Raw genomic sequence first — 18,456 nt, forward strand, 5'->3', positions numbered from 1 at the left:
TGGGGAAAGAAATGCAACTCCTGTAGAACTGATTTTTTTCCTACTGGTTATCTCCTCTTCCTCCTCCTCCACCTCCTCTGTCTGATTTAGAACTAGACAACCCTCTTCAGGTAAACACAGACAGAATTGTACATGAAATTCATGAATGGTGTTACCATTCCAGTTCTTACCCATACCTTAAAAACAAAACATTCTTATTTTATATTTTATATTTTATATTTTATATTTTATATTTTATATTTTATATTTTATATTTTATATTTTATATTTTATATTTTATATTTTATATTTTATATTTTATATTTTATATTTTATATTTTATATTTTATATTTTATATTTTATATTTTATATTTTATATTTTATATTTTATATTTTCATTTTGCCTGTTTGTTCCCTTTGCACCGTTCTCCCTTTCAAGCCCTACCCGTGCTTTTCAAACACTGGCTGAAAAATGAGGAGGTGGAGGAAGGGCGCACAGCTGTGCTGCACTGTGAGCTGACGAAGCCCAATGCACCCGTGGAGTGGAGGAAAGGAAATACCGTGCTGCACTCAAATGACAAGTATGAGATCCGGCAAGAGGGGACACGTGCTGAGCTCTTCATCTACGATGCTGAGGCTCAGGATGCTGGGGATTACACGTGCGACTCGGGGGATCAACAGACCACTGCGTCATTGCAAGTCAAAGGTAGGAGAAGCCTTGCTTGACGGCAGAGAATTTACAGCTGTGGTTGCCCTCCATAGGGTTCAAATTTAAGTTTAGTCACTGAATTGCTGTTAGCACTCTGTTATCTATGAATTTCAACTATAGGAAGGGGTTTGATCCTCAGTCTGCTCTTTAAAGATGAATATAGTGTCTTCTAAACCCAATTCTCAGTTGCAATTTTGATCTTACTGTTGAAGTTGAGAGCAAAACTGCAGCTGCTGTTAATGTACATACAAGAGAAAAAAACTTGCCTGCTGATAGTTCTGGCAATAAAAGACAGGAGTATTTCACTATATGTAAACCAGGCCCTTTTTAAATGAAGCCATTTGTATTTAGCTGTGCCCGAGCAGCCCAAGATCTGTGGCTCTTTGTCCTTTTCTAGTGGCTGTGCTACTGGATTTTATAGTTTTATTAATTTTATACTGAATGCTGTGTATTTTAATTTAGACAACAAGATCATGCTTCTAGGTCCTGAGCTTAGCCCCTATAACCAGCATTTCGCTCAGTGCGTGGTTTCAGTGATTCAACGTCCAAATTGCTGTCACTGGTAATTTTGTACCTCTAATTATTTACACTGAAAATTATGGTTATGCACACATGAAGTGCCTTATACAGCCCGTGACCTCTGCCAATCCTTTATGGGGCAGCAGTGGTCATCTTCACACCAGCAGCCTCATGAGTGTCTGCTAAGGCACAACTCGAACGTCCTGCTCTGGACTTGACATTCCCAGCTGTCAAGCTGGAGAAAGGAGCATGCAAGTCACTCACCCCTGACCCATGTTACTGTTGTGGATGCTTCTCCACTGTAGTACTACCCGTGCTGTTTAATGAAGAACTGAAAAATGTGGAGTCTGAAGAAGGGGGAACAGCTGTCTTGCACTGTGAGATCTCCAAGCCAGGCGCCCCCGTTGAGTGGAGAAAAGGAGGGGTTGTCATTCAGCCCAGCGACAAGTATGAGATGAAGCTGAAAGGCAGCATTGCCGAGCTGATCATCCACGGTGTGGAGCCTGATGACTGCGGGGATTATACCTGCAGCACTGGATACGAGATCACCACAGGTTCTGTGTACGTGCAAGGTAAGATGAAACTTGATGGGAACGCTCTTTTTTGCTGCCTGAATTTCTTACAAAAATCTTTGGCAGTAACTGCCCAAACTTGTCACAGATGCGAACAGTTGAAACTCCATTCATTTCTTCCCTGATTTCAGTGAAGACATAAACATTTACATTCAGGCTGGGGTTGGACTAATGTGTATAAAATAACGTAGTTCGAGGTAGTGACTGTACTGTGCACCAGTGGAGGCGGTGGTACTGCTTAAAAACATTTGCTTGGAGTAACTGTTATGAAAAATACTGAAATTCACATTATTATCCATTATGGCTTCTATCATTGTTGATACTTGTATGACTTTTTTACTATACTGAACATAAATATCCTGTTTAACTTTTAAGCTACCTGTCCACCTTGCACTGCATACAAATGTCGGTGCGGATGGCTACAACACACAGGACAGCCAGGAACTGGTAATGGAATGGTGTCCTTTCAGTGATACGGTTTTTGCAGACACACACACTGCCTTGCAAGTGGGTCAAGGATTGAAGGTGGTTTCTCAGTCCCTTAAAGAAATTTAAGCCCTTTTTTTTTTTTCCTGGAACTGCATTACAAGTTCATTTCTCCTGGACAACTTGCACTGTTGTTTAGGTTAATTCTGCAGGAAGGAACTCGTGTATGTTTATGCTTGTGTTTTCCTTTGGCACCTTCTCTTGCTCTGTTATACAGAAGAAGAAGCAGTCATAGTTTCTGGTTTAAAGAACACAGACGTCTTTGTGGGTGAGTCGGCCACGTTCACCTGCGAGCTCTCACACCCGGGCGTGAAGAATGTACAGTGGTGGCTCGACGGATCTCCCCTTCACAACAACTTTGTGACTGAAATCTCTGAGCAGGATGGGATAATCCACACTTTAACCCTAAATGATGTGGCGTGCCACGACTCAGGCACTGTCACCTTCAGAGCTGGGTCTCTTATATCTTCCGCTAAATTATTAGTCAAAGGTATTTCGTTGTTAGATAGACAAAGATGGCCATCTCTGGAATTGCTCAGTGCACTAGTGCTTCTGCCTTCCTGGCTACCCTTACTAAATCTGTCCACAATTCTTCTGTGGCTTGATAATCCTGCAGCTCTTCACTTCTGCAAGTCACCCACACTCACTCCAGAAGTCTTGTAGGAATGAGCACATCAACTTTTTCAACTTTTTGAATGGTTCATGTGAAGAAGGGTGGCAGGGCTACTGCTTTCACTGGACTTCTCAATTGAGCTGAACATACATATGAGAAGAAACTGTGTTTTCACCACTGTGCCTGATTTTTTATCTCTCTTCAACCTTTTTTTTATAATACCACAAAAAAATTGTGTGGCTGGAAATTCCCAGACTTGATCACTGTGCTGCTCCACAGCTGGGTTACTGGTACTGAGCTCAGCATATTCCTGAGACAAGACCTTGTGCTTATATGCCAATGGCTTCAGAGCTCATTCTGGAAACCAAATGGTATATGGCATTGCAGTAACCCAGAGACGAAGAGAGAGCCTCATTTCTTGATTGCCAGAATACTAATGGTCATCACTGTACTACCAAAACCTTGTCTGTTGAAAGAATATTTTTCTCATTTGGTAAGGGTAGCCACAAACTGCAAATAACACTGAGCTCCAGACTTCATGGTAAAGCAAGCTGCTTCCCATCCAGCCCCTTTGTAGCCATTGGGAAAATTTGTTATTTGTCAGAAAAAAAAAGTAACACTTATTCATTGTTTGGAAAAGGGATTTATATATATAAATATATATGATATATTGATATGAAGGGATAAGCATTGTATATTAAAATCTACCCCCAAACTATTCACCATAACAAGAATGAACCACAATATGAAATTGAATCAGCGATTGATTTCTCCTCTATCTAATGTGTCCCTTGTACATTCAGAAAATGTGACTCTATGCAGAGATAAAATACCAATTAATTTTTACTAATATCGGAGTCATCTAGCATCTAAATGATGCGTAAAATCCACAAACCCCATGCCCGTGTGTATGACTGTTGAGTTTCATGTTTCCTGACACAGAATTTGGTTCCAGGCTCTCTAGGCAAAGAACTCCACTGGGCATAAAGCATAAACTAGAAATAAATGCATCATGAGGTATTCTACTCAGCCAGATAAACAGATCCTGAAAACTTTTAATTTCACAGAATCACAGAATTGTTGATATTGGGACCTCTGGAGATCATCTCATCCAACCCCACAGCTCATGCTACTACACACCTGTGTGGATATTTTGTGCTTCCATTAAGGCAAGATGTGAACATGAATCACAATAGTCTATGGCTATCATTGGATTAGGATGAGAGAAGTATTTAAAATACACCCCAATTGCACTGTGCTCAGGAACATTTGATTTAATAGGAAAGTAAAAACTAGTAAAATTCCAACTGTGCTTGTACTAAAAGCCACTTTCCTGCATTTTATTTTGGCCAGAGACTTAGAAATAGATCTTTCTTTAAATTAGGCATATTTCAGTCTATCTGGCTATCCATGGTTTGTTCTTCATCAAGTAACAAGTTGTTTTTTCTCTCAGTTCCACATGCCCCATTCTCATCAGGTAAGGCATGCTTGTAACTGGAGATATTTTATAATAAGTGAGATCTTAGGGCAGGTTCTTCGACCTTCATGGTATCACTGCCCTAGAACTGCATTCATTCAACTGCCCAACATGACGACATCTTCATATAGGGGAATGTGGAAAACGGGACAAGTTTGAAAGATCTGCAGCCTTCTGATCCCCTTGGGCAGAGTGAGAATTACAGACCCCAGTGCAACTCTTTGGCTCCTAAGGCCCAAGGAGCTTCCTGCTGCTCTGCAAAGGCAAATAGGACCACCAAGATCTTATCCCAGCAGTGGGACAGTGTGATGGGGCAGTGGAACCAGGACACCTTCCTTCTTCAAGACCACAGGTGACATTTGCTGCAAGGAGCACGTCTGCATCTTATGAGATGGGATAGCAGTGTACTCCCCTGGTTGCAAAGATACCTTCTTGCTTCTTCAGTCCTGGTGTAGCAAAACATCTCCAGGATCTGCCATTGATCTTCCTCTCCATACACACACAGACAGACACACAGAGTGGTAGAGGGAGACTTAGAGAACAGTACCAAGACTTGCAACAAGTTTCTAAGAGACATTAATAAAATTGTCTTTGCTTCCCAAGGTCTGTCAGTAACATCCCAAGTCCTCCACACAATGCACCAGTTTTAGAGGAGCATTCCAGGCAGAGATCCAGTGTAGTTTAGTCTAGCCAGTTTGTGAACTGGCACAGGACAGGAATGAATATCTACATTTGAGCACTGGACTTTTTTTCAATGAGTGGTTGCTGTCTGCTCATACAGAAGGAGCCTCCCATGGCATTTTCTTGTGGCTGTGAGGTTGCACATCCCAGGGAACCACTCTCAGCATCCCATCCACAGCTCTCCTGTCTCACACCTGCACTCCTGGCATGTTCTGGGAAGCAGAAGTAGTTCATGCTCCCTGCTTCCTAGTCTAGATGGTGTCTCTACCATGCTGGGAAGAAAACTAAGCCTGGAGGGACTCCCAGCAGATATTCTGTACAGAGGTTCATATTCAGAGCTATTAAAGTGCAAGCCTTAATTGCTGGTGTCCCATGCTCCAATGTGATAGTTTTATTCTAATGTGCCAGTTTTGCTTTGGTCCTGCTTGATGCTGATACAAACACAGACTAAACTGCTAATGCCCAGTGTGCCCAGCCAGCTTCCTGCTTGCACCTTCACTCCGCTTGCTTCCCATGGGCTTTGTGCTTGACGAAAGTCTCTAAGTTGCTGTTTCCATGAGGATGCACTAATGCATGTCCTTCCTGACGTGTTGGTTGACAGATCCAACCATTGAAGTGGTCAGTCCCATGCAGGATATAACTGTTGATGAAGATGGCACAGCAGAGTTCATATGCCAGTACTCTAGGCCAGTGCACGCCATATGGAAGAAAAATGATCAGGAAATACATGCAGATGGGCAGCGAGTGATTATCGATCAGGACTGGAATGTAAGCATGCTAATAATTAAATCTACGGTACCAGAAGACAGTGGCATCTATTCTTGTGAAGCTGAAGGCACTAAAGTGATGGCTGCACTTGATGTTCAAGGTGAGGTCTTCCAGCCAAAGAGGAAGACTATCATGGCTTCCCAATAAAAGGTGGAAAAATCATGGCAGCATCTCGCAATAAGTGACACATTAGAACCCTCTCTTTGGTGTTCACTCCATTGCTGATAATGAAAAGTTAAAAGTAGTTAAAATAAAAGTAGTTGGAAGTTAATGGGAATTGAATATGAAGCTGCAGCATTTCACTGGAGCTTAGTTTTAATTAACGCTCACTCATTACACCACTTACACATCACACCTCTTCAACAAGGAACTAGATCTGGCTGAAACATCAGTGCAATGGGATGTGTCCTGCTGAGTTCTTGTGGACTCCCAGGCCCAATGTTGTCCCAAAGCAATAATAAGAATACCTTCTGCTGTTACAGAGTGATTTTTACACACAGTATGCTCTAAAACTAGTAGCTAAAAGAAGGTGTGAAATTTCTTTTTATGGCTAAGCTATCACGGTATTTTACCTGCTTCAAATACCAATTGGTTGGGAAATACCTCCTCACTTGTAATCAGCATTTGTAAGGGAAATTTTCCCTGAGAATCAGCAAATAAAAAGGCTAATAATAGGTTTCTGATTTTCTGTTGATGTCTTTTAATTTTTTTCTGCTGTTTGCATATGGAATTCTTATTTTCAGTCACTGGGTGAATTAGTTCAATCAGCAAGGACAGGGGTTCTGATTTGATTTCTGAATTATCATGTTTTGTTAGGCAAAATTATGCCTTTTTGTCTAATCAGAGCTGTGAGTATAGAACAGCAGCATATTATTAACTGTAGTATTTTCTACATTGATAAGCACTTTGCATTTTAGGGATTTAAAAAGATATTAATGAATATAATCTAAAAACATCCCAGAGGAGGTAGAGGTAGGATCTACAATTATCTGCTTTTCATAGTTATAAAAAGTAGTGCTCCAAAAATACACACAGAAACAGCTTGGCTCTATTCTAACAAAATCATACTTTCTCTAAGGATTTACAAAACCCTCACTGTCCTCCATAAGTAAAAATAACATAAAATACAGAACTGCTTCAGTTATTCATTATTATTTTTTTTTTGAGTAAATAATTTGTCATTATTTTTTACTTTGTTTAGATCAATTCTAGGTAATAGCTATAGAGATCCTAACCAGGAATGTCTCAGGCCATTGGTTTATATTATGGATCATAATTGATATGACAATATGACCATTGTATGGTATCTGTGTAAACTGTATATACCTAACTGTGGGTTCCCACTGCTGTGCATGTAATTTGTCCATGTAGTTGGTCTAACAGAAATTATATTTGCAAGCACCAGCCCATGCTTAATTTTGCATCAGGCTGGCTGCTTATGTGCAAATACCAACCGATGCATGCAGCGACTGTGCAGGCAAATGGGGTGTGTAGGTATAGGCATGTTTCTGAGTGCACAATTAACCCCACATGCATGAGAAAATAAAGCTAATACATTATCATAGAGCCTTTATAATAATTCACAAATTTGCTCTTCAAAATACTGTTAATATAGATTTTAATTCTTTGCATGCTTCCTAGAAGCAGACTTGCGAAACATGTTGTTAACTCCGATGACAGTCACCACAGCTTTGCCAGCTGTAATATTCTCTTGTGTTTGCTTTGCATGGCAGAAAGGCTGCATCATGAGCTGCCAGTTGGTTCACATCTCCCCAGCTCTGGAGATTGTCATACTGCCTTTGAGATCTGGGGGAACGGTGCCTGTTGTGAGACAGAAGGACACCAACATTTTTTCTTTATTTGCAATAACAGAAGTCGGGCTTCTGGAGGAAGCTTAAATAAAATGCTAGCAGTCCTAGGAGTTCATCATTATTTTTAAACCATCTCACTTGTTAAAATGTTTTTAAATATAGTTTTATGTTACAGCCTGGTTGAAAATAACAGCTAAGCCTTCAAGCACTTCATCACATCCCCATGCTTTCCATCAGCTTTTCAGGAGTGGGAGTCATCCAGTGCTCCAAGGCTTGTTGATGTTCAGCTGTGCATGGCAGCCCACTAATACCCTTTGGTTTCCTTCCTTGCTAGCCAAGAACAGCATTGTCCAGGGCCTGGAGAATGTGGAAGCAGTGGAAGGAGGAGAAGCCCTGTTTGAATGCTACCTTTCCAAGCCCGAGTGCTGCGATTACAACTGGCTGATTGATGATGAGCCTGCCAAAACTACGGAAAACACTGAGATGGTTTACTTTGAAAATGGGCGCAGGCATCTGCTGCTGCTCAAGAACCTGACTCTCCAGGACAGCTGCAGGGTGACTTTCATGTGCAGTGATGCCGTGACCTCAGCCTTCCTGACGGTGAAAGGTAACCAAAGCAAGTGTTGCATGGGGAGGCTTAAACTTCTAGTTGGACAGTGCAAATTAACCATGAACATATTATGAAGGGCACAGAGGAAAGGTATAAGTTGCTTACTTTTTATCTGACTTTTCTTCCCACACAATAGATGGATGATATTTTTAAAATGTCTTTTTTTTTTCCTTGTTCTGTATGCCATGACATAGGTATAAGCAGCATCAGCTGGCAGTTAACAGCAAATGACTGTCTTGCTGTCTTACAACTGTCATTTTTCTGCTGAGTTGAGCTGTGTTTGTATTTAAATCAGAGCTTTAGAGATGAGTTACATCAGCAACAATATTATCAGCAACAATACAGTATCCTAGTATTTTATGCTATTAAACTGATCAGAATCCCTTTCTAACTACAAGAACAGCCATCCTTAGCATGGTTTTTTCTAGCCACATGTCCTATCACTGGTAAGATGCTCTGGAAGAGTACAAAATGTCATGTAAGGTGCCAGGTGTAGTCTTATCAGGCTGTGGTTACTCAATCCATTCATTCAAGCTAGTTGTGAAGAACCACATGATTTCTTTACAACTCTTAACAAAGCCAATTGTCTCTGCACTGCTGGCTTATGCGTTCTCCACTTGCATCGAGACATCGGGAGCATGAATCACCTTGGGTAACTGTAGGCAAATCTGTGAATTCAATAAATTCATTTGTCCTAGATTCCTGCTGTACTTTGTAGGGAATTGAGGTATGTTCACAGCGTAATTCAAATGGTGAGTCATGCCTTGCAAATACGGATGTCATAGAAATATAGAATCCTACGGGCAAGGAATGCACTTCTCCACATTTTCATGGCAGCATTCACAAATCGTTCAGTAAGGAGAACAGACAAAAGCAGCCATTTCAGATTTGTGAATTCAGATAGTCAAAAGCCCTGCAAGTTTCCTTAAGTAACTCCATTGTATTTTTCTGCTACTTGAAAAAGAAATACATTGCTTAGTTGATTTTTACTCCTGAAAGTTTTGGAAAGTTTCAGACCCCAGTGATATAATCTGTTCTAGTGATATACATAACATCCCTTTTAATGATCTCCTTGGTCTCTGGGACCTGACTGTCCAGGGATTCAACACAAATATTCATAGCATCTCTTACCTGGTTTTGTTACTATAACTAAGGGTTTAATTTTCATCCATAGGATGGCGCCTGAAGATCTTGCAGCCTCTCACTGATGTGGAAGTCTCTCCAGGGGAGAAAGCTACATTTAGCTGTGTTCTAAGTGAAGCTGTGCCAATTAATGAAGTTACCTGGTATATTAATGACATGGAGATCCAATCAGATGAGGACTGGGAGGTACAAGCAGATGGAAACAAATACAAACTGATTCTGAGAAAAGCTCAACCACATCATTCAGGAGAGGTGACCTTTGCTTCTAGGGAAATAATTGCATCAGCCAAGTTATCTGTTATAGGTAAGTCCATATGTTGTGTCTGTTATTCTAGCCCTGTGGCACTTGAAAACAGACTTTGGCATTGAGCTACAACCTCAAATTTTCTAATATTTGTACTGATTTTTTTCTCTTTGCCTTCCATGTCCCAAGGTAGCATTCTTTGTCTAAGGAAATGCTTCAGGGCAACTTGTTCCTTGACCAGAAATAATTCAGCCCATCAGAATAAAATTAGACCAGGCTAGTGATGATAGTGATGTTCACCAGCTTTCTTTAACTGCAGTCCTTTGTAAAGTGTAACACAATTACATGGAAATGAATTTATTCAGAGTTCAACATCACCTTCAGCAAACCCGTGGGCACAGGAAGGAGCTGCACTGGAGTGCATGTGGAAAAATTATCAAGGGCAGCAGAGAACCCTATGAAGTCTGCTAATCTACTCAAGGGCAAGGCAACCAGAATTCCAGGTTATTGAGTTGCATATTATGATCTTTGTGTGGCTGAAATCCATGAAACTTGCACCTCGTACTTCAGAGACACGTGAGTGAGAAGCTCTTGGAGTACTTTGTAAGTGGAGAAGACAATAGTTGCCAAATTCCCTTGAGGAGTATTTTAAACAAATGGTTTGACAATATCCATGCCAGCACCCAAAGGCTTGGCTCCTTCCCGCAGTAGGATAGGTCAGTCATCCAGCAATGGTCATGCCAGCACAGCCCCAGGGGTGGTTATGAGATAACTGCAATGTGTTTGAGCTGTACACTGTACTTGAGACATTCAAGAGACACTGACTGACCATCCCTTCTTCGAATTATTTCAGGTAATCTGCTCTGTCTCTCTAATGACTGCTGAGACTTGAGAGATGCCTGATATCTTCCATTGAAAGCAGTTTTACGTTATTTTGGGCATTTACACTTCAGGAATTGTAAAATACTATCCTCATGAACTCCTGATGGCAGGTTTTTGTAGATGAAATTTGGCTGAAAATACAGAAAAGAACTCTGTACTACGTGGGAAGACTGTGATGTTCAAAATTAAAGAACTGGCTGTTTTACCTTTAATTTATTGTTTTAGTACATGGTGGCAGGTCATTTACTTGGTAAATGCCATGAACTTGAAAACTAGAATTATTTCCAACTTCTAAGACAAAGAGTAAATTAGATAAGGAACATTTTCCATTGTACTGAGTATGACTGTCAGTAGGCAGCCTGGTAGGACGCCACAGTATTCCCATTATGTATTTATTTGTTACTGCCTGATGTTATGAGACAAACAGTAATTACGCAGAAATTAGGTGATTTGCTATTGAAGTTACTTGAGTTACTCTCTAGTCCAATGGTAACCTGATGGTCATCAAGGACAGACCTGAATGAAGAAAATCGAGGCCCAAATGTACTTGAAGCATTCAGCCAAGTTCCTAAATAACACACATAGTATAGGGTCATCTTTATTTTGAATTGGGTGGGACAAAGCAGCAGGAAAAGTATCACAATAATATGTGACATTAAGTGTCTGAGAGGGCAGCTGGAAAATAAATTTGTTGTTAGCAGTGTAGATAGTGCAGGAGAAGCCAGTGCACAGGTATGTCTCAGTCACGGGCATGCACCCCTCAGCTTTACCATGAGACAAACGGTGAATTTCTTGTGCTTCCTTTTCATTGCCTGTAGAAAATTCTCAGATCGTTTTAGTATAAAGCAACATTGTTCTTATCATGCATCACTGGACCTCTGTTGTGCCTCCAGCCCACCCTGATCCCCCCGAAGAACCAGAAGTTTTAAGTAAGAACAGTCACTCTGTAACTCTGTCTTGGTACAAGCCGCTGAGCGACGGTGGTTGCGACATCCTAGGCTACAAAGTGGAGAGGAAAATCCCAGGTATTGGCTGGCAGTCATGCAGCAAGGGCATTATTCCAAACACGGAGTTTATCGTGGACGATCTCACCCCAGGTGAACCCTACAGATTCCGCGTCTCGGCTCTAAACAAAGTTGGGGCCAGCGAGCCGGTGCACTTCCCTCAAATGGTGCAGCTAGGTGAGAAAGGAGAGGTGCCCCCACGGAGGACTGCAAGCTGTTGTAGGCCTGTTTCGCATGGCATGTCTGCTTCTCCCATCCCAGGTATCTCCTGGAAGAGTTCACTCTGCAACACCTTTCGGTGCTTTGCTGCCAACACAATATAGGAGAAAGAGCTTGGAAAAAAAAATTGTTCTGGGCTGCCACAAAGCAAAACCTGCTGTGTTGTTAGTACTCGACCCTTATTTCTCCAACCTGCATCAAGCTGCCTTGCGGCCTGCACTGCATCCATGTGTTGTCCGGTGACCATGAGTTTCTTTTCTGGTGGAGTTCAGATGGAATGCATCAGGAGGGGCATGCTGGAATGTGTTTGTGGCAACCGAGACCCTGCTACTGAAGCTGTGATGGGCAATGTTGTCTTCTTCACCCATCTTCCTCTCTCTTTACATTATTTGCATTTCTATTGTAATAACTACCACAAAGGAGTGCTGGAGAACAGAGTTTCTTTGCTGTCTTTTGGTGTAACTTTGGAAGTGCCGCTTTTGGAAGGCAGAGCCACTGCCTCAATCTTTCTTTTCTTGCAACTCTTACTGTGATAGCTGAGTGCTCAGCAAATTCCTCAAAGTGAGAATAATGGTAATAAAAAAAAAAATCCTCTTTTGCTCTTAAGCTCAGATACTCAATGATGGTTTTGCAACAAAACTTCCAGTGCGTCAGCTGGACCCTGATAACTCTGCATACGCTCACTTTGTCTACAAGTCCAAGGTATTTTGGGCGGTGGTTCCCTCACTCTGTTGAAATAAGCAGAAGGGTGGATCACACTCAGATGTGTGCTGCTTGCAGGATCTTAGCCGTGTGCTGAGTCGTCGGGTCCAAGTCAACATCTGCATGTTTGATGCATTTTTCTTGACTTCATTTTGAGCTTCAGTGACGTACAAACAGCATGTCATTGGCAAGCCAAAGTAAAGAAGACAGTTTTGTGTTTGTTTTTTTTTGAGATATTCTTTATGCTTTTTGAGATTTTTTAAACTCTTTCTAAACTAGCATAATTTTATTTTTTTTCTCTTCCAGCACTTGGATGAATGCATCTTTTCATTATTTATTTTCTTTTTTATTCTTCTTGTTTCTTTGTTTTTTCACTTCTAAACATTAAGATCTTCTACGATCTGTAGGACTGCTTGAATACTGGTTGTGATGGGTAAATGAAGATCAGAAAATAAACACAGGAATGGAAAAAATGCAATGACTTTTGCATGTATATATTTAAGTGGAGTTAGTTTAACCCCTAGGAGAGCTTGTACAGTTTTGGAAGTGTAAACTTTGGATGCTGCCAGTGATTTTTTCCTTTTCTTTTGCTTGTCTACAGCAATTAAATGAAGGATGGACATTTCAAAGAGTGAAATCTGGAGTGCCTTAAAGTCAGATTGTGGTATGTTCTCTGTGTTAATTCACCTTTTTTTTTTTTTTTTTTTAATTGCAGAACCTACAGTTACAGTCACCCATCCTTTGGTGGGAGGATCAGTCTCAGAAGGGGACGTGGCTCGCCTGGAGTGCGTATTATCAAGTGATATCAAAGAAAGTGTGACGTGGCTGAAAGGAAAAGAACAAATACATGCTGGAGGGAGATATGAAATCATCTCTGATGGAAAAAAGCAGATACTCATTATTCATGCATTTAAACCTGAAGATCAGGACACATATACCTGCATGGTTTCTCCAGAAGTCAAATCTGTTGCCAGCTTGTGTCTTGAAGGTACGGTGTGTGCATTCAGGTGCTGTTAAATCAGTTCTGTTTAGGGACATCTAGGGACATCTCCATGGGTTGGACTGGAATTTGTTTTCAAGCTATGTATAATATCTACAAAGAATTGTTATTTTCCTTTTTGGTGTAGATCAGTAAATTCTTGAATTTCTAATAGTTTTGATCTGCTCACAAAAGATTTTTCTGATGTTTAAGGTGGGATACAGTTGCCTCTACCTGGGTTTCTGGTGCTTTCTGAGATACCTTAGGGTATCCTGCCTGGCCTTCAGCTACCACCTCAAAAAGCAAGGGCTCATTCATAGGTTCTGCATAATATCTGCCAGCCTCTGTCCTGGCCATCCCAAATGGCACTAGGTCATAGCACATAGTAAGCTGAATTGCAACCTTAACCTTCAATCGACCACACATAGGCATCTAGTCCAATTGAGGTGCTTTAGGATACTGTCCCTGGTCTCTGTCTCCTTCTTTGGAGGGACCAAGATTACTCATAGGTGTTGTGTTGTATCTGCAAGCCACATGAGGATGTCCCAAACAGCCTGGAGCACCTCCAGTGTCATTGGGCACCATGCTGTGGCAAGTCAGTGTGTCCCCAAGGGTGAGTCACAGCTTTCAGACTTAGACAAATCTAACCCAAGGTATCCACTGGCAGGTGCCTCCATGTGCGGGGAGTCTCAGCTTCCATTACAGCCACTGGACATCTGTTCAAGACAGTTCATGGAGTCCTGTCTAGCTTTAAAACAGGGTGAGCATGAATGGCTTTCCAGGCTCCACTGACAGTAGATATTCATCAACTGCAACATTTTAAAAGTTCATAAATTTATTCTAAAATATATACTCTAAAAGCTCATGATTTTTTTTTTATTCAAATGTGTGAGGAAGAAAAAAAGTTATTGTCTGGTCCTGTCCTAGGCACGTGCATAGAATCGCAGGATAGATGATGTTGAAAAGGACATCTGGTGTGCAGTACAACCTGCCCAAAGCAAGGTCACCCTGAACACGTTGCCCAAGATCATGTCCAGTTGTATTAAATTTATATTTTTTTCTCAACAAAATGCTTAGTTAAGTGCCACTGGTCCTCTTACGTCCAGACTTTAGAATATTGTTTCCATGTGCTTTTCAGAGCGTACTTTGTCTTTTAACATCTTATCAATTTAATTCTCCTCAGTGCCTACAGTGACAATGCTAAAAGAGATCGCCAGGGAAGCACCCCCTGCAAGCCAACAGGAAGAGCTGGTGGATGGCCATGTCCAGCCCAGGCTGCCCCCCGAGGCTGCACAGGAAGGAGACCTCCACCTCCTGTGGGAAGCTCTGGCCAAGAAACGCCGGATGAGCCGGGAGCCCACCTTGGATTCCATCAGTGAGGTGCCTGAAGAGGACGAGAAGCTCCAGAAGCTGAAGAAGGAGGAAGCAGAGATGTCTCACTATTACTCAGAGGAGTACTCCACGTGTGATGAGCTGGCCAGGACAGGAGAAGCAGATTTGTCCTTCACAAGCTCAGATGATGAGTCCAGAGCTGGGACTCCTTCACTAGTGAACTACCTCAAGAAAGCTGGAAAGAGAAGTGTCAGTGTTACTACCAAGGTTCAGTCCGTCTCCACAGGCAAATTATGGAAACAGTGGGAGAAATCCAGTGTGGAGACTGTTGTGGCTGCCCCGGCTGCTAAGCCAGCTGAACCAGAAATAGCAGATTTAGATGATCCTTCCATGAACAAGGCTGCTGTGAAGATCCAGGCTGCTTTCAAAGGCTACAAAGTCAGGAAAGAGATCAAGCAACAAGAATGTCCAGTGTTTACTGAGACCTTCAGAGACTTCTGTGGAGAGCCTGGAAGCACTCTCCACCTCGAGTGCGTGGCCCACAGCAAAACTGACATGAAAGTCCGTTGGCTGAAAGATGGGGAAGAACTTTCGGATGGTCGCTACTATCACATAGATAATTACAGTGATGGGACCTGCTCTTTGATCATCACTGGCCTGGACAGGAAAGATGCAGGTAAATATACCTGTGAGGCATCTAATAAATTTGGGAAGGTTTCACATAGTGCCAAGGTGGTGATTGGCACTCAGGAACCTCAAGTGCTTCGTAAGGAGAAGCAAATTAAACAAAGCACTGATAGTGAAACAGAGAGCTCCTCTGGCAGCGAGCTGGATGATGCTTTCCGTAAAGCAGGAAGGAGACTTCATAGACTTTTCAGGGCCAAGATCTCAACGGAGATATCTGATGTGGAGGAAGAGCTCTTTGTCAGTGCGGATGAAGGGGACATAGATGTGGTTGACCATCAGACATATCGTGAGGATGACCAATACATTTACATCAAGTTTGAAATCTTGTCCGAGGCAAAAACTGCCGCCACTCGTTTCAGAGAGATGTTCGGTGCTCTGGGAATTCCCGTGGAGATTGACATTTTAGAACAGGGCCCTAAGAAAATTGAATTGCGTATTGGGAAAGCAACACCGCCCACCCCTGGGAAGTTTGCACCACCAGTAATGAGACCACCACCACCTTTGCTGACTTCTGATACAGGTAGGTAAAGCACAGGTTTTTTTTATTCTTTGAAAAAGGCAGCTGGAACGTGTCAGAACGTTCTCACTCATGAATTAATTCCTAAAATTTTTGTTTTTAATTTTGTGTAGATGTTTTCCTGGAAACTTTGCACTTTTGGAAAAAAAGATTAAGTTTTTGTTCTTTCTTGTATGTGGAGGGGAGGGCAGATCAGTGATGAAGGCAAGGGACTGCAAAGTATTCACTTATTTACAAAGCTGCTTTTCACAGTAGGAACGTCCCCTACTGTAATCAGATGGCCGTAAGTGCTGTATGTTTATTGTTCTTACATCAACTAAACAGTTTCCAGAACAGTCCTGAGGAAGAAAAGACATTTTGAAAAGAGAACGAACTAAGACAATGTTCCAGTTTGCAGCTGTGGTATTACAATGCATATGTTGGAATATCTTCACAGTGTTTTTCAGGGAGTTTCTTCCTTGAGTATTGTCAAGGATAAAAGAAACTACTACGCAATTTAAAACCCTAAACCAGAAGTCTTCAGGCTCTGGGCAGCAGTGCTCCTAAAATACATATTTTAACACAACCTCTTTTTTCTTCCTTTTTTCCAAACTACCCTGGCTTTAGCTCCCATGTTCTTGACTGAGCTCCAAAACCAAGAGGTACAAGATGGATATCCTGTCAGCTTCGACTGTATTGTTGTTGGCAAACCTCTCCCCACGGTTCGCTGGTTCAAGGATGGGAAAGCTATTGAAGAAAATGATCATTACATGATCAACGAGGACCAGGAGGGGTGCCATCAGCTGATCATCACAGCTGTGGTCCCTACTGACATGGGCGTTTACCGTTGCCTTGCTGAAAACAACATGGGAGTTGCTTCAACCAAGGCTGAGCTTCGAGTGGACTGTAAGTCCCAAAAACACTAGAAAAATCAGAGGGAAGGGGTCATGTTCAGAGGTGGATATATATATATATATATATATATTTTTTTTTTCAAAAAAAAACACTGTTTACATATTAAAAATGTATACACGTTGTCCACAAATATTTCACACTCAAACCTCTTTGGTTTGGTTGGGTTTTGTCAATACCAAGGTGAGGCTCTGAGCAAATCTTTTCTGATAAATGAGATATTTTCCATAATGCAGGGGCAAGGGGGAGCCTGCTGCAGTAGCAGCAGTGAAATGGAACTGCCAGTCACTCACTTTAATAGGAAAATTATGATTATAGTAGAATAAAATTTTCAAAGCTCAGAGTATATAAAACATTTCCTTTTCCATTTAACAGTGACCAGCACTGACTATGAGACAGCAGCAGATGCAACAGAGACATCTTCTTACTATAGTGCCAAAGAATACATTTCAAGGTAAAATATCAAACTCTAGCTCTTTCTGACTTTTGGAATGGTAAGATTGCCACATGTATTTATACAAAGTCTGTTTTTGCTATGTCTGGCATGGCCAGTTTAATGTCGTAAACGAACACCGACCAGCTGAATTTTCAGATGTAACAATAACTACATACATAACTACAACAGCTGGACATTTATCATGTGGAAACTTACGCTGGCTGCCTCGAGGCTAGCCTGGATATTTCTTCACAATATCTTCCCATTACTTTAAATGCCATATGGTGCTGAATCTGTTGTCATAATGACAAAATACACTGACTGAATTAATCTAAAATAGGCAATTCTGATTTCTATCTCTTCGCTGGCTTGCTGACTTTCTTCTTTCTAATTCTAATCACTTCTTAGTCGAGAACAGGAGGAATCTACCACTGAAGAGGAGCAATTGCCCCAGATCCTTGATGAACTTCATGATATTCATGTGGCACCTGGAGCACCACTGGCTAAATTCCACCTGAAGGTGAAAGGTGAGGGGAGCCCACAACACTGTCTTTTGTTCCAGGTTTCTTGTCAGGGTGAACTGCTGGCCAAGGTTTTCTGATGTGCTCTGCAGTTGTTTCCCCAGTCTCTGCATTTTGCTCCATGGTTACACAAAACAGCCAGAAGAATGTCTGTGTGTGCTGACGAGTCAATGCTGATGCATTGACTTTTGCAGAAGACTCAGGAAAATTAAGTGTCTCATTCTGTTCCTATATCTACAGGGATAATTACAGCCATACGCTTCTGAAAACTGAGTCCTGCTGTCTCTGAGCACATTAGTTATAGAGGAACAATAAGGAAGAAAAAAAAGACAGTGAGAGTGTCCTTTTTGCTCTTTAATAAATGAAACAATACTAGATTTGCCTTACTGTCAGGGAGTCACTACTACAGGTTAAAAAAATGCAGAAACATCCTTCTGATGTTGCCTGCCTATGGTAGGGAGAGGTAGAGATTCTATTGGTTTTGTTTGTTTGTTTGTTTGTTTGTTTTCTGATTGTTGCCTGTAAAAATGATTAAAACTCTATTGGCTTCAGTTTTTGGAGACAATACTGAAACTGTGATATAAGCCAGAGTGATTTAGATCCACATTTTACTTCACTAGGGACTTTACACTTTATGTACATTGCAAGTCAGGCATGAGCGTTACCTTTCCAA

General features: G+C 41.5%; 1 protein-coding gene across 27 annotated transcripts in view; it reads left to right on the forward strand.

Moving 5' to 3' along the window:
* Positions 1-18,456, forward strand: part of OBSCN (obscurin, cytoskeletal calmodulin and titin-interacting RhoGEF) — a 188,970-nt gene that overhangs the window by 106,665 nt on the left and 63,849 nt on the right. For 25 of the 27 annotated variants that reach the window (XM_068673255.1, XM_068673234.1, XM_068673235.1 and 22 more), the window contains 12 exons: positions 420-686; positions 1,514-1,780; positions 2,484-2,756; positions 5,639-5,905; positions 7,951-8,223; positions 9,401-9,673; positions 11,389-11,676; positions 13,136-13,408; positions 14,583-15,938; positions 16,542-16,820; positions 17,202-17,280; positions 17,671-17,789. In XM_068673255.1, coding sequence (XP_068529356.1) covers positions 420-686; positions 1,514-1,780; positions 2,484-2,756; positions 5,639-5,905; positions 7,951-8,223; positions 9,401-9,673; positions 11,389-11,676; positions 13,136-13,408; positions 14,583-15,938; positions 16,542-16,820; positions 17,202-17,280; positions 17,671-17,789 — 4,014 coding nt within the window. The remainder of the gene's footprint in view (positions 1-419; positions 687-1,513; positions 1,781-2,483; positions 2,757-5,638; positions 5,906-7,950; positions 8,224-9,400; positions 9,674-11,388; positions 11,677-13,135; positions 13,409-14,582; positions 15,939-16,541; positions 16,821-17,201; positions 17,281-17,670; positions 17,790-18,456) is intronic. The other 2 variants (XM_068673243.1, XM_068673247.1) reach the window with 2 other exon arrangements.

Source organism: Anas acuta, chromosome 2 (genome assembly GCF_963932015.1).
Source record: "Anas acuta chromosome 2, bAnaAcu1.1, whole genome shotgun sequence".
NCBI classification, from domain to species: domain Eukaryota; kingdom Metazoa; phylum Chordata; class Aves; order Anseriformes; family Anatidae; genus Anas; species Anas acuta.